This window comes from Triticum urartu, chromosome 2 (assembly GCF_003073215.2).
Source record: "Triticum urartu cultivar G1812 chromosome 2, Tu2.1, whole genome shotgun sequence".
NCBI classification, from domain to species: Eukaryota; Viridiplantae; Streptophyta; class Magnoliopsida; order Poales; family Poaceae; genus Triticum; species Triticum urartu.
Genome location: NC_053023.1, coordinates 423,849,520 through 423,863,951, shown reverse-complemented (window position 1 = coordinate 423,863,951; position 14,432 = coordinate 423,849,520). Strand labels below are relative to the sequence as shown.

At 46.6% G+C, this 14,432-nt stretch overlaps 1 protein-coding gene across 1 annotated transcript; it reads right to left on the bottom strand.

The window, feature by feature from the left end:
- Positions 1–6,775: 6,775 nt before the first annotated feature.
- LOC125537650 (chloroplast envelope quinone oxidoreductase homolog) lies at positions 6,776–10,640 on the bottom strand. The gene is made up of 4 exons (XM_048700971.1): positions 10,421–10,640; positions 7,924–8,062; positions 7,636–7,727; positions 6,776–7,553 (listed from the first exon to the last, which is right to left on the bottom strand). The coding sequence occupies exons 1-4, from the start codon at positions 10,502–10,504 to the stop codon at positions 6,873–6,875; spliced, it is 996 nt and encodes a 331-aa protein (XP_048556928.1). The 5' UTR covers positions 10,505–10,640; the 3' UTR covers positions 6,776–6,872.
- Positions 10,641–14,432: the final 3,792 nt, after the last annotated feature.

Below are 14,432 nucleotides of genomic sequence, written 5' to 3'. Positions count from 1 at the left end.
TGGCGCGCCAGGAGAGTCCTACTCCCTCTGGGAGTAGGATTCCCCCCCCAATCCTAGTTGGAATAGGATTCGCGGAGGGGGAAAAGAGAGAGAGGGGGCCGGCCACCTCTCCTAGTCCTAATAGGACTAGGGGAAGGGGGAGGCGCGCAGCCCATGTAGGGCTGCCTCTTCTCTTTTCCACTAAGGCCCATCATGGCCCATTTAGCTCCCGGGGGGTTCCGGTAACCTTCCCGGTACTCCGGTAAAATCCCGATTTCACCCGGAACACTTCCGATATCCAAACATAGGCTTCCAATATATCAATCTTACGTCTCGACCATTTCGAGACTCCTCGTCATGTCCGTGATCACATCCGGGACTCCGAACAACCTTCGGTACATCAAAATGCATAACTCATAATATAACTGTCATCGTAACCTTAAGCGTGCGGACCCTACGGGTTCGAGAACAATGTAGACATGACCGAGACATGTCTCCGGTCAATAACCAATAGCGGGACCTGGATGCCCATATTGGCTCCTACATATTCTACGAAGATCTTTATCGGTCAGACCGCATAACAACATACGTTGTTCCCTTTGTCATCGGTATGTTACTTGCCCGAGATTCGATCGTCGGTATCCCATACCTAGTTCAATCTCGTTGCCGGCAAGTCTCTTTACTCGTTCCGTAATACATCATCCCGCAACCAACTCATTAGTTGCAATGCTTGCAAGTCTTATGTGATGTGTATTACCGAGAGGGCCTCAGAGATACCTCTCCGACAATCGGAGTGACAAATCCTAATCTCGAAATACGCCAACCCAACATGTACCTTTGGAGACACCTGTAGTACTCCTTTATAATCACCCAGTTACGTTGTGACGTTTGGTAGTACGCAAAGTGTTCCTCCGGTAAACGGGAGTTGCATAATCTCATAGTTACAAGAACATGTATAAGTCATGAAGAAAGCAATAGCAACATACTAAACGATCGGGTGCTAAGCTAATGGAATGGGTCATGTCAATCAGATCATTCTCTTAATGATGTGATCAACTCATTGTTCATGGTTAGGAAACATAACCATCTTTGATTAACGAGCTAGTCAAGTAGAGGCATACTAGTGACACTTTGTTTGTCTATGTATTCACACATGTATTATGTTTCCGGTTAATACAATTCTAGCATGAATAATAAACCTTTTATCATGATTATAAGGAAATAAATAATAACTTTATTATTGCCTCTAGGGCATATTTCCTTTAGTCTCCCACTTGCACTAGAGTCAATAATCTAGATTACACCGTAATGATTCTAACACCCATGGAGCCTTGGTGCTGATCATGTTTTGCTCGTGGTAGAGGCTTAGTCAACGGGTCTGCAGCATTCAGATCCGTACGTATCTTGCAAATCTCTATGTCTCCCACCTGGACTAGATCCCGGATGGAATTGAAGCGTCTCTTGATGTGCTTGGTTCTCTTGTGAAATCTGGATTCCTTTGCCAAGGCAATTGCACCAGTATTGTCACAAAAGATTTTCATTGGACCCGATGCACTAGGTATGACACCTAGATCGGATATGAACTCCTTCACCCAGACTCCTTCGTTCGCTGCTTCTGAAGCAGCTATGTATTCCGCTTCACATGTAGATCCCGCTACGACTCTTTGTTTAGAACTGCACCAACTGACAGCTCCACCGTTTAATGTAAACACGTATCTGGTTTGCGATTTAGAATCGTCCAGATCAGTGTCAAAGCTTGCATCAACGTAACCATTTACGACGAGTTCTTTGTCACCTCCATATACGAGAAACATATCCTTAGTCCTTTTCAGGTCTTTTAGGATGTTCTTGACCGCTGTCCAGTGATCTATTCCTGGATTACTTTGGTACCTCCCTGCTAGACTTATAGCAAGGCACACATCAGGTCTGGTACACAGCATTGCATACATGATAGATCGTATCGCTGATGCATAGGGAACATCTTTCATATTCTCTCTATCTTCTGCAGTGGTCGGGCATTGAGTCTTACTCAATTTCACACCTTGTAACACAGGCAAGAATCCTTTCTTTGCTTGATCCATTTTGAACTTCTTCAAAATTTTGTCAAGGTATGTTGTTTGTGAAAGTCCAATTAAGCGTTTTGATCTATCTCTATAGATCTTTATGCCTAATATGTAAGCAGCTTCACCGAGGTCTTTCATTGAAAAACTCTTATTCAAGTATCCCTTTATGCTATCTAGAAATTCTATATCATTTCCAATTAGTAATATGTCATCCACATATAATATCAGAAATGCTACAGAGCTCCCACTCACTTTCTTGTAAATACAGCCTTCTCCGAAAGTCTGTATAAAACCAAATGCTTTGATCACACTATCAAAGCGTTTATTCCAACTCCGAGAGGCTTGCACCAGTCCATAAATGGATCGCTGGAGCTTGCACACTTTGTTAGCTCCTTTTGGATCGACAAAACCTTCTGGTTGCATCATATACAACTCTTCTTCCAGAAATCCATTCAGGAATGCAGTTTTGACATCCATTTGCCAAATTTCATAATCATAAAATGCGGCAATCGCTAACATGATTCGGACGGACTTAAGCTCCTTTTAATTATTATTATCAATAATATAATATTTACTTATTTTTTGTTTTTTTCCAGGCGGCTGGGCCCCATGTGTCTGTGGCTCATTAGGGGTTGGTAGCGCAATTAGCGCAAATGGCCTATTAGGCCGGCGAGTAGACGCCGGTGGCTTTCAGCCACGGCGGAGGCATGCCAGATTGCCGCTATGGGCGGCGAGTCGAGTCGCGGTGGCCACCGAGGGCGAGCTCGCGCTCGCGCGGTTCCAGAAGAAGCAGAGGGAGGCCGTGGGGTGAAGGGAGGAGGGCCATGGCGGAGCTGGGCGGCGGCGGATGCGTGCGGGGAGGCAGTGGAGGGCGCGGGCGAGCAGAGGCGTGGCAGAGCGGCGGGGCGCTGGCGGCCAGGGCTGCGCGCGGTGGGCGAGGCCGGCGAGGCCAACGCGTGGGTGCATGGTCGGGAGGGCAGCAGCGGGGCATGCCGCAGCGGCAGGCGACGCGACGGCCGGCAAAGGCGGGCACGGCAGGAGCGGGTCGAGGTGGAGGAGGGGGCAAGACGAGGACGACTCGGTCACGGGGAGCACGACGCAGAGGGCGCGCTGGCCGTGGCGGAGGTAGGCGGAGCGCAGCGGGCGAGCAGCGCGATGGGGGCGCGGTGGCACGGGGACGGACCGGCCGAACAGGGTGTGCGCGGGGAAGGTAAAGGAGGATAGGGGGTTCCTCACAGGGGGGCTGCAGGGGCTAGGCAGTGGGCTCGGGGAGGCGGCGGCAGTGTTGTCGGCGATGGGGGCGGCGTCATTCGGGGGGGAGTTGTGGGCGTCGAGGTCGATCCCGTCGATCCGACGATGGAGCTCGACGGCGGGGATGAGGAGCAGCGACGCGGCTCCGACGAGTGGACCTCCAGGCGGCGGCGGTTGGTGTCGAAGCGAGGCTGCGGCTCCAAGTGGGGTCGCGCGAGGGAGAGGAGAGGCGCGGAGAAGGCCGGGGTGGCGGTGCTCGGTGCCAGCGGCGGCCTCTGGGGGGGGGAGCAGTGGCCCGGGTGCAAGATCAGGCTCCTCCCCGATCCAAACCAGCGAGGGAAAAGGTGAGCAGCAAGGGGAGTGGGGTTTGTGCGGGTGGGCGTGTGGGGGGAGGTTGCTCTAGGTCACGGGGTAGTGGGGGATAAGGAAGCCCGGCTGGGCCTGGTGGGCCGGCCAGTGCAGTGGCCAGCTGGGCCGTCAGGCCTAGCATGTGGGGTGGGCTTGTTTCTTTCTTTCTTTATTTTTTTTTAACTTTTCTGTTTTATTTTAGATACTGCTTCTTTTAGTTTATCCAGTAACAGGCTTTTGTAAAATGAAACAATCTGTCAAAACAAATACTAGGCATTATTTAGTACTGCCACAAAAATCTTGGAGTTTTAATTGAAATAGTTTAGAACTTCTATAATTCTAAAAAGGCATTTCAGTAAAGACTTGGTCCCTGTTTTAATTGCTTTAGGGCAATTAAACATTTTATTAATGTTGGTTTCTCCCTGATAATTAGTTAAAGAATATTTGCAAACCACCAAACATTTTTATTTTACCATTTGAAGACACAACAATTTGACTTAAATTTAATTTGAATGTGAAATTGGTTTGGATCAAAGTGAGGTGTATTAAAATAGTCATGATGACCTGGCTTGATTAGTGTGTGATTACTGTAGCTTAACGACCGGGGTGTTACAGTGTACTATCGCTATGGTGGGGGCGAAGGAGTAATTCTTTGTCTGTATGTCGACGACATATTGATCTTTGGAACCAAATTGATTTAATCAAGGAGGTTAAGGATTTCTTATCTCGCTGTTTTGAGATGAACGATCTAGGAGTAGCTGATGTTATCTTGAACATCAAGCTGTTGAGAGATGAGAATGGTGGGATCACACTGCTTCAGTCTCACTATGTGGAAAAAGTCTTGAGTCGTTTTGGGTATAGCGACTGCACGCCTTCTCCAACTCCATATGATGCTAGTGTGTTGCTTCGAAAGAATCGACGGATTGCTAGGGATCAACTGAGGTATTCTCAGATTATTGGCTTGCTTATGTATTTGGTGCGTGCCACGAGGCCTGACATCTCGTTTGCTGTGAGCAAGTTGAGTCGGTTTGTGTCAAAACCGGGAGATGATCATTGGCATGCGCTTGAGAGAGTTATGCGCTACTTGAAAGGCACCGCGAGCTATGGGATTCACTACACCGGATATCCAAGGGTACTAGAGGGTTATAGTGACTCAAACTGGATATCTGATGCTGATGAGATTAAGGCCACAAGTGGTTATGTTTTTACACTTGGTGGTGGCACTGTTTCCTGGAAGTCTTTCAAGCAGACCATCTTAACGAGGTCAACTATGGAAGCAGAACTCACAGCATTAGACATTGCCACTATTGAAGCAGAGTGGCTTCGTGAGCTCTTGATAGACTTACCTATGGTTGAAAAACCAATACCCCGTATCCTGATGAACTGTGATAACCAAACTGTGATCGTCAAGATAAACAGTTTTAAGGACAATATGAAGTCCTTAAGGCATGTGAAGAGGAGACTAAAATCTGTCAGAAAATTGAGAAACTCCGGAGTTATTAGGTTGGATTATATCCAAACATCGAAAAACTTGGCAGATCCCTTCACAAAGGGTCTATCACGTAACGTGATAGATAATGCATCGATGGAGATGGGCTTGAGACCCACCGCATGAGTTGTCCGTAGTGGTAACCCACTCTATGTGATCGGAGATCCCGTGAAGTAGAAGTGGGAGACAAGCTGTTGGTCAGCTGAGAGGAGAGTATTCCTATTTTAATTATCCCACTCCGTGAAGATGCAATACTCTTCTGATCTGCATGGCATGTTGATACTTATCTTAATGTGTTCCAAGTGGCTTATTCGGGTAAGCAGAGATGTTGTCCTGCAAAACATCTTCTGAGGAACACACCTATATGAATTTGACTGTTAACGTCGCAGTCTGCGAGAATTGGGTGTTCTCTAATAAATTCATGAAAAGGCCCTGGAGTACGACGTATATGCTCTACCTGCGGGGAAGCCTTGCGGCAGCCTAGTATCGGTCAAGAATTTGTGTGAAACTAGTCTCGCGGAAACTTGTAGTTCAAGGCATAGTTCACTATTCAAGTTGTGATCTAGTGTAGCATAAATCTCTAAGTGGAAATTCAACTTCACACTTTTCACTAAGCACCGGTATATAAACAATGTTTTGGACCCAAATGGTGAGATGTGCCAATGAGACTTTGTGGGGGATTGTTGGAATTTGCTAGTGGGCTTTTGACCCAAAGCCCAACTAAAATTCTGAAATTCTCTTGGCCCATTCATGCACACATGTGAGTGGAGTGAGTGAGGCTAAAGTTTAGTCCCACCTCATAAGTTGAGAGAGAGTTGTACCTCTTTATAAGCTGAGCTCTTCTAGCACTTGTATAAGCATGAAAAGAGGAGACCTACACGCGCGCTCCTCCTCGCTCGCCTCACCACGCCACGCCACGCCTCGTCACGACGCGCCGCCGGTTGCGACATTGAGCCGAGCCGAGGACAGAGTTATGCACGTTGTCTATATTTTTGTTGCTCAGGAAAAATTAATGAGTCATTAATTAGTAATTGACGGACGCGTCAATTACTGAACCGTTTCCGATTCTTTTGGATCGTGACGACTCGAACATGGGGTTTACTTTCATGACCTACCCGGCCCGCATTATATAGTCAGACAGACGTCTACCCTAGCCACCACCGCTTCGTATGATTTTTCACCGCCGTTCCAGATCATTGCGCCACCAAGCAAGTCTTCTCCATCCCTCCTTTCGGCGTGCACCAGGAGAAGTGACAGCAGGCCTCTGGAACCCCACCTCTCGTGATCCTATACGGGAGAGGGGCGGTCAGGTTTTTGAGGGACGCACTCGTGCGACTGCTGGCAGGGACGACTTCACGAACGACGACTTCTTTCCCGACCTCGGCAACCTCATCCTTGACAACATGGGCGACAACGCCGATGGTGCTGCTCCCGCTGCACCGTACGTGATTCTATCCTTCCTGTTCGAGATCGTGGTAGAATTCATATTTCTAGTATGTGCCTTAGATGTGATTTGTTCATCTACTATGCTAGCTCGCATGATTAGTTCAATCTCTGCTATTGTAGTCATGATTTATCTTTTGTTTATTCGGATTAAATCTCGTAGTAATTTGCTCATATTTCCAACAATTTTATGTATAAATACATGTATAAATCAACATTAAGATATTTCGGATATTAACAGTTCCAAGTATAACATCATAAATAAACACTGAAGCCTTGCATGCATAAAAGTCAAACAATCACATCTCAACTATGACCTTCCCCGTTGCATGGCCACTCAAGCTCTTTTCCCACGCATCTGCCGCCTTCTCGAATGGATGCCGCGAGTCGATGACCGTCTTGAGCTTCCTTTCCTTCACCAGCTCAAGCAAAAACCTGAGGTCCTCCATACCCAGCGACAGGATAACCGTGGACAGCTTCTTCTTGGAGAATAGCGTCAGAATGGACGCGACAAAATTCCCAAAGTTGGGAGCTACGTCGACCACTCTGCCGTGGCTGCCGAGACTCGGCTTGAACGCCGACCACTTGCCGCCGTTCGTGGTGTTGACGATGTAGTCGTACTTCTTGCCGGAAGAGTTCTTCAGTGCCGCGCCTTCCGGGGTCTTGTAGTCGAGCGCCTCGTCGGCGCCGATGTCCGCGACAAGCTCCAGGTTGCGCGCGCCGCAGGTGGCCGTGACGTTGTGGTTCCCGAGCTTAGCGAGCTGGACGGCGTACGAGCCGATGCCACCGGACGCAGCAGTGACCAGGATGTTGCTGCCGACGCCCGTGCCGTCGAACTTGGTGCCAATGGCCTTCACGGCCTGAAGCGCCGTGAGGCCGGCCACGGGGAGCCCTGCGGCATCCGCAGAGGACACGCCGGTAGGGAGGGGGGCGGTGATGCTCTCCGATGCCGCCACGTACTCTGCGAGGCCACCAGCTTTCTGCCGGCGCGATTCGTCTCTCGTTAATGATGGATGCCACGAAATGAAATGGATGTTAAATGCTGAGCAAGTTCGAAATTACCCAGAATATCAACTTGGAAACAACTTTGTCGCCAACTTTGAACTCTTGGACCGCAGAACCAATCTCAACAATCTCTCCAGCAACGTCGGTTACTGTTTGACAAATCGCAAGCATTTTGATAATTTGGAAATAAATTATGTATCATCTAAAGAGAAGCCATTCATTCCTTCTGACTGAATTTCATTGGAAATGCAGCAGCTAAAATATGAACAGGTAATATCTCTTACTACTACAGTACATCAGTACTCACTGTTACGGCGATAAGTAAACTAGTAAATGCATTAATACCTGGAATGAATGGAAATTTAGGGACAAAAGGACGTAGCAGTCCCTTCTGTATCCGACAATCGGCTGGATTGATGCTTGCTGCTTCAACTTTTATAAGAACTTCACCTTTTTTCAGTGATGGAACAGGGATCTCCACATACTGCATAAAAACAGATTGATTTTTTTTCCTTTTGTTCTCAGATTACCAAAAGGGGAGCTCTCAAGCCAATTGAACTAATTCGGTTTGCAATGCTCCAAGAGTAACAGACAGTTCATCAGAAATATAAAAAAAAACTCATGACTTAGCTGGAGGCACCAAAAATGTAGAGCAGCATGTAGTTTTCTTTCAAGAAATTGTTTTCCTTTTTACAGCGCCCCCGGCATTACAAAGTCAACTCAATTGGGTCCACAGAGTGTAGCCCGTATCCCCTTCCACGATCTACTTATTTCTAGGAAGCTACCATATCTAACAAAATCCCGATAAGTGCGGAAATTTCAGCACAAATATACATGCTAGTATCTTCTTCAAGAATTTGTCTGATTAATTAATTAATTTGCTGATTAATATCTTCTCATAGGTCACCGAGTAGCCAATAAACTAATAAATCGTCCGATTAATAGATTAACTTGTCGATTAACCTATTAACTCACCAACTAACCGAGCAGTTACCGGCGATGTTGGAATAAGCCATGGCGTCTGGTGTGGTCGGGCTCGTCTCGTGCGTGCGGGACGTGTGGGACGCAGCGCCGTGGCGAGTGTGCGTGCAAGCTACAACAGTATTGTGTTTAGCAGTCAAATGCATGCGTGCATGGGTTAGTTAAATGACTGCATGGATAAGTCGTTAGCTCCGGAGGGATTCCGGGATAGTTAGCTGGGCGTGCGGTACGTGGAGTAGTGGCCGAACCTGCCGGCTAGTCAGGTACGTGTGTGAGGCCAACTCTTTGTATATATGTTGCATATATCAAGCAATGAGAAAGAGGCCGGTGAGGGCCAGAGAAGAAAATATAGTGCATGTTTTCTCACCAGGAGCAAGAGGCGAAGCCATTTTCCTCCTTGGTGAAGTGTGTATGTGTTCTTGAGAGAAACCTCATGAGAGTTGTGTGAGGCAGCTTGGGGAAGAAGAAGAGCGGCGCTGCGACAAGAGTTGGCGCCAACATTTGGTATCATGAGCCAGTTTGTCTTGGGTGTTGCTCCCCTTGCCGGAGGCGGTGTTGGCCGGTGGCTACGCGATGAACCTTCGGGCCGTGTGTCGGCCTATGAAGGTATGCGGCGGCAGTTGTCACGGCGGACATGGAGGCCTCGGCGGCGTGGCTGCGGCGAGCGCGAGGCGATGGCAAGGCGGGGCGAGTCCGGACATGGTGGTGGCACACGGCTTCGACGTGGCAACCGCGGCTCGGGCACGGCACGATTGGAGAGGACGTGGAGGTGCGCGGTGGCGTTGGGCGGTGGCGTTCAAGGCGTTCGAAGAAAGGACGCGGTGGCGCATGCAGGCCGGCGGCGAGCGCGCAGACGGGCAGCTAATGATGACGGCGGCACAATGGGCGACTCAGGAGCGACTGCAAGACGGACGCGGCATCGGCGTCCATGACGACAACAGCGCGACAAGTACATAGCCGGGAAACTGAGGGAAGCGTCGAGAGCACGGGCACTTCAAACGCGAGTGCCCGCGGCTGTATAAAGGACCGGTGGCGGAGCAGACTCTCCTAGCCAACGCCAACATCAACGACAACGGACTTCTTTAGGCCGTGCTTAGGAGGTGTGTGTTGGAATAAACTAGAACATTTGGTGTGGTCGGGCTCGTCAGGTGCATCAGGTGCGCATGCGACATACGGAACGCGGCGCCGAAGGGAGTGTGCGTACAAGCTACAACAGTATTGTGTTTAACAATCAAATGCATGCATGCATGGATTAATTACCGGCTGCATGGATAAGTTGTTAGCTCCGGAGGGATTTCAGGATTGTTAGCTGGGCGTGCGGTACGTGGAGTAGTGGCCGAACCTGCCGGCTAGTCAGGTACGTGTGTGAGGCCAACTCCTTGTATATTTGTTGCATATATCAAGCGATGAGAAAGAGGCCGATGAGGGCCAGAGAAGAAAATATAGTGCATGTTTTCTCACCCGGAGTAAGAGGCGAAGCCATTTTCCTCCTTGGTGAAGTGTGTGTTCTTGAGAGAAACCTCATGAGAGTTGTGCGAGGCAGCTTGAGGAAGAAGAAGAGTGGCGTTGCGACAAGAGGCAGCGCCAACAAATGATTTCCTCAACGATGGGTAGTATAGTAGTTAACGATTTCCTCAATAATGGCTAGTATAGTAATTAACGATTTTTTCAACAATGGCTAGTATAGTAGTTAAAGATTTTCTCAACAATGGCTAGTACTATAGTATGTCTCCAGATGATAAACGGTTATGGGGAACAGATTTGCAGAAAAGCAGATGCAATTCCACCAAAATGGTTACCAAGATCATCCATTCCAAAGCACACGCTTCCGAGATAGAAGCGAACTGCAAATTAGGCTGACCTTGAGGGCAGCGCTGCCGCCACCGTAGCCACTGTACTGGACGGCGCGCATGGTGGCTGGCCTCCCGCCGGTGCCGGTTGCCATGTTCCTGAGCTAAACCTGCGTACTGCAGTTCTTGGATGGAGCTGGGTTAGAAGATAGCACAGGAGCATACAGTGCCCCAACTTGAGGGCGTCTGCAATTCTGCATATACTGCCATCTACCAAAGGCATCTGACTTGGGTACGAAGGGTTTGACCGTGATTGAGTTAGATCTTCGTAATTTAATGCACCAACAGTTCTTTTAGCACCACTTGGTATGTTTGACTCTGATTATAATTAGGCTACTTGTTATATTGATCAATTGTTGTCGCAATCGCCGCATCAATCATTATGCAGTTTGCTAAATGCAATGCCCCTGCAAGAAAAAGAATAGTTGCCGATGCGATGAACGCGTCGCATCATGCGGTGTCAGATGCGGATAATCCCCTCTGCACAGGTGTGGAGACGCACCATATTTACATGAAATGCATATTATAAATGGTCATTCTTATATAACTATTGACATCAGATTTTGGCACGGTGAAAAACTTAATTAAGATGGCCTTAAATGGAGAAGTGCTCAAAATGAGAAAGTTCCGTATCGTCAAAAAGAAAAACTTTGATATTTGGGCCATAGTCATCCGGTCTCATCCCTAAGGCCGAAGTTGTGTTCGAAGTATTCAGATTTTGTATTCGAAACACTTTTCGGCTGATTATGCCCCCAAGATGGCCTTATATGGGAAAAGTTTTCACACGGATTGTCTTCATCTCGTCGAAACGATCGATTTTAATATAAAAATCGTCTCACTCCAAGGTCGTATGCAAAAGTTAGAGCCTGCACAGCGCGACTCTTCAATGAGAAAAATATGACGCCCGGAACCAGACACATGTGTGGGTATGTCTGATGAGCTGCGTGAATATTTAGCTATTTTGCGCGAGGAATTTGGCCATGAAGATGACCTCGGATCAAAAAACGTTCAACATGAAAGTTGTTCGCCTCGTCGAAACGGTCAAGATTGCTTTTGGGCTCGTTTTCATCCGAGCTCGTTTACCACCACAAAAAAGACCCGTAATGTGCAGTCAGTTTAAACCGAACAGTTTTGGAAAGTTCGGACAAAACCAATCCGAAATTGACTAGGGTTTTGGATGTGAATCCAAACCTTTTCCTTGCATGGGAAGTCCAGCCGCCTTTTATATACCCAAGGGTTGACGGCCGATTGAACAACAACACACAATCGCAAAACACATCTACTTTTTACCCTAGTTTTACATCCCTCCCTTGTTCTTTCTCTCTCGTTCTTCGTTCGTTCTTCGTGTTGAAGGGAAGCGATCCTCGAGGCTCTAGGGGCGGGCGAACTGACCTAGGGAAGCCCATAGCCGCCGCACGTTCAGACGGGATCCCTCCCGGGCGCTTGGGGTTTCGGGTCCTGAAAAGCACCCGCCGGATTGCTTGTGTACCGCGCTTCCGGATGGGTCTCCTTCGGCGTGAGCTGCGGTGCATCACCCTCGGTGTTGGAGGTACACGGTGACGTGTTCGCGTGCGAACATACTTTTTGGCGACTCCGCTGGGGAAGAAAGATCAAGAATCATCATCAACCATGTCAAATCTCCCCAAGCCCTCAGAAGTTGACGCCGATAACATTATTAAGCCCGGTCTTGATGAACTATCGGATGAACATCGCCAAGCCTATGAAGCGCGCAAGAAGCAGCTTGAAGAGGCTTTTGAGGCGCTCAAGAAGAAGCGCGAGGAGGAGGATTTAGAAGTGTTTCTTTCAAGTTTCAAGAAGGACCGTCAAGGCAACATCACTCAAGTTGGAAACGTCAATTTCCCTCCTCTCCTTGACGAACAAGATGTAATCACTGTGAGTAAAGTTTTTTCTCCAGAGCAAGTGGCTGTGATTGAAAGTCTTGTTAGTAAGGGTAATGTGATGGCATACAATTCTTTTGTGGCTAGTGCTAATGCTCAGAAAAATATGCCTTCATCATCTAGTGGTACAGTTAGTATATCTGAAAACCCTACTTCAATTGTACCTATTTCATCGGCATCACCTATGCAACCACAATATAATATGTCATTGAATTTTTACCCTACTCAAACCAACCAGCTTGTGTCTGCACCTACATATCCTAATCCTATTATGAGTGTGCCCAATTCGGTGTCTACGCCGAATCACTTTGTCACACCACCCATAAGCGCAAGCATGTTTGGTCTTCCACCGAATTATGGTTCAGCGCCCATCCCACAAGTTGCACCAATAGATAGTACTCAGGTTGCTCCTATGTCATTACCACAAACATCTTCATCTATCTCGGATCCAATTTTAGCTAAATTAAGGGAGGATTTGCATAAGATGTTTCTAAAAACTTTCGGAAACGAGCCAAAAGTAAAGAGTCGTATGTACCAAAAGCCTTATCCTGAACACTTCAATGCAATTTCTTACCCTCAAGGTTATAAGGTTCCTGATTTTGTTAAACTAGATAATTCCCCGCGCGTTGCAGCGGATAAATAAGCTAATAAAGAGTTTAGATGTAACAATAAAGAAATGGTTCCCAAATAGTAAACCTACTAACGTTATGCTAGTCTGGAATGGTAATAACATCATGTAGTGCATGAAATCAAAATGTGACCGCAGGCAGAGGTGATTGTATAAGAAGTTGAAGATGCTTATTTCCTTCTGATCAGCTGAGCTACACATTAAAACAAACATCATTTGCTTGTTTTTTCGGAAGTTGCAGCCACTAAAATTTATGCAACACCTCAAAAGATTTATCTAACTATAAAAAATGCATTAAAAGGTAATACTAAATGAATCTGTATTGAAGCATATAGTACTGATTAGCATATTAGCGCCGCATTGTTTTTGTTTGTTTTATTCCTCTTTCCATTGTGCGTTCAGACAAAACGAACAAATCAATTACATGATAGATCAAGAGTTCTAATTTATATGAAGTATCCAAACATATAATTGGCATTAGGGAAAATACAAACATATATAGAAAGATATGTCCAAAAGTATTTTCTTCTTGGTCCTTCATGTAGATTATGTCTTGGTCCCCAGGAGAGCCTGTGACTCCACAATGAAATATTACTTACAGTTGTCAACTGAAGCTCATGGGTAGCTTATGACAAAACTATGCATCCATTTATATGGCATCAGTGTATTACTTGTGGTAATGTGCTAGTGTAGAAATGGAAAATCATTATGCAAAAATAATATATATTATAGGAACCAACAAACCTTATGGGAAAACATAACAATCATATGTCCATTCGAGTAATCATATGATAGAAACTTTATTATCTTGTAGAGAACAATAAAATGTAAGCTGAACATGGTATGGATAGAATAACAGGAATAGAACATTAGAATTACTATGATGCATTCCTGTATAGAACTGGCCAAAATCTGAACATTTAAGTTGCCTCTTCTTGCAGGCATTTTCAGTATGATGGAGGGCAACCACCGCAACCTAAGAAATGAAACTGCTACCTGCCAAAGGGATGCAAATAATGCAATAGGTTGAGACCTGTTTCTTCAAATAGATAAAAAAAATATTACCTGGCTCACTACTAACTCTACATGAGCATTCCCATGGTTCCAACTCTCATATGTGTGACGAATAATCCAATAGACACAAAAATATGAATATGCCGCTTTGAGTTTATGATATCTAATCAGTGAAAGAACAAACACATTATCTGCGGCAATCTGCGAGGATATGACCACTGAAACAATTATGCATATGCAGGTATTGAGGGGTTAACTGTATTGGCTGAAATTGACTTCAAAACAGATGTTATAATGTTATTCACCTGTACCCAAGTGTCCAATTTCTCGTACAATTGAATCTCTTTCTTAGCTACAGCATGCAATTGAAGAAATCAAACTGGGCAAGGAAAACCCATAGAAAGTCAAGAGTAGTTGCCAGATTCCAATCTTATACGCAACAAAGGAGAAGCATGAGCTATATAGGAGGACTTGTACTGATTA

Bases quoted from the DNA above. Each gene is read 5' to 3' on its own strand.
- LOC125537650 (XM_048700971.1), bottom strand. From the start codon at position 10,504: ATGGCAACCGGCACCGGCGGGAGGCCAGCCACCATGCGCGCCGTCCAG. The intron at 8,063-10,420 runs GTCAGCCTAATT...GTTTTTATGCAG, and splicing joins GCGGCAGCGCTGCCCTCAAG to TATGTGGAGATCCCTGTTCC. The intron at 7,728-7,923 runs GTATTAATGCAT...TTTGTCAAACAG, and splicing joins TAAATTTCCATTCATTCCAG to TAACCGACGTTGCTGGAGAG.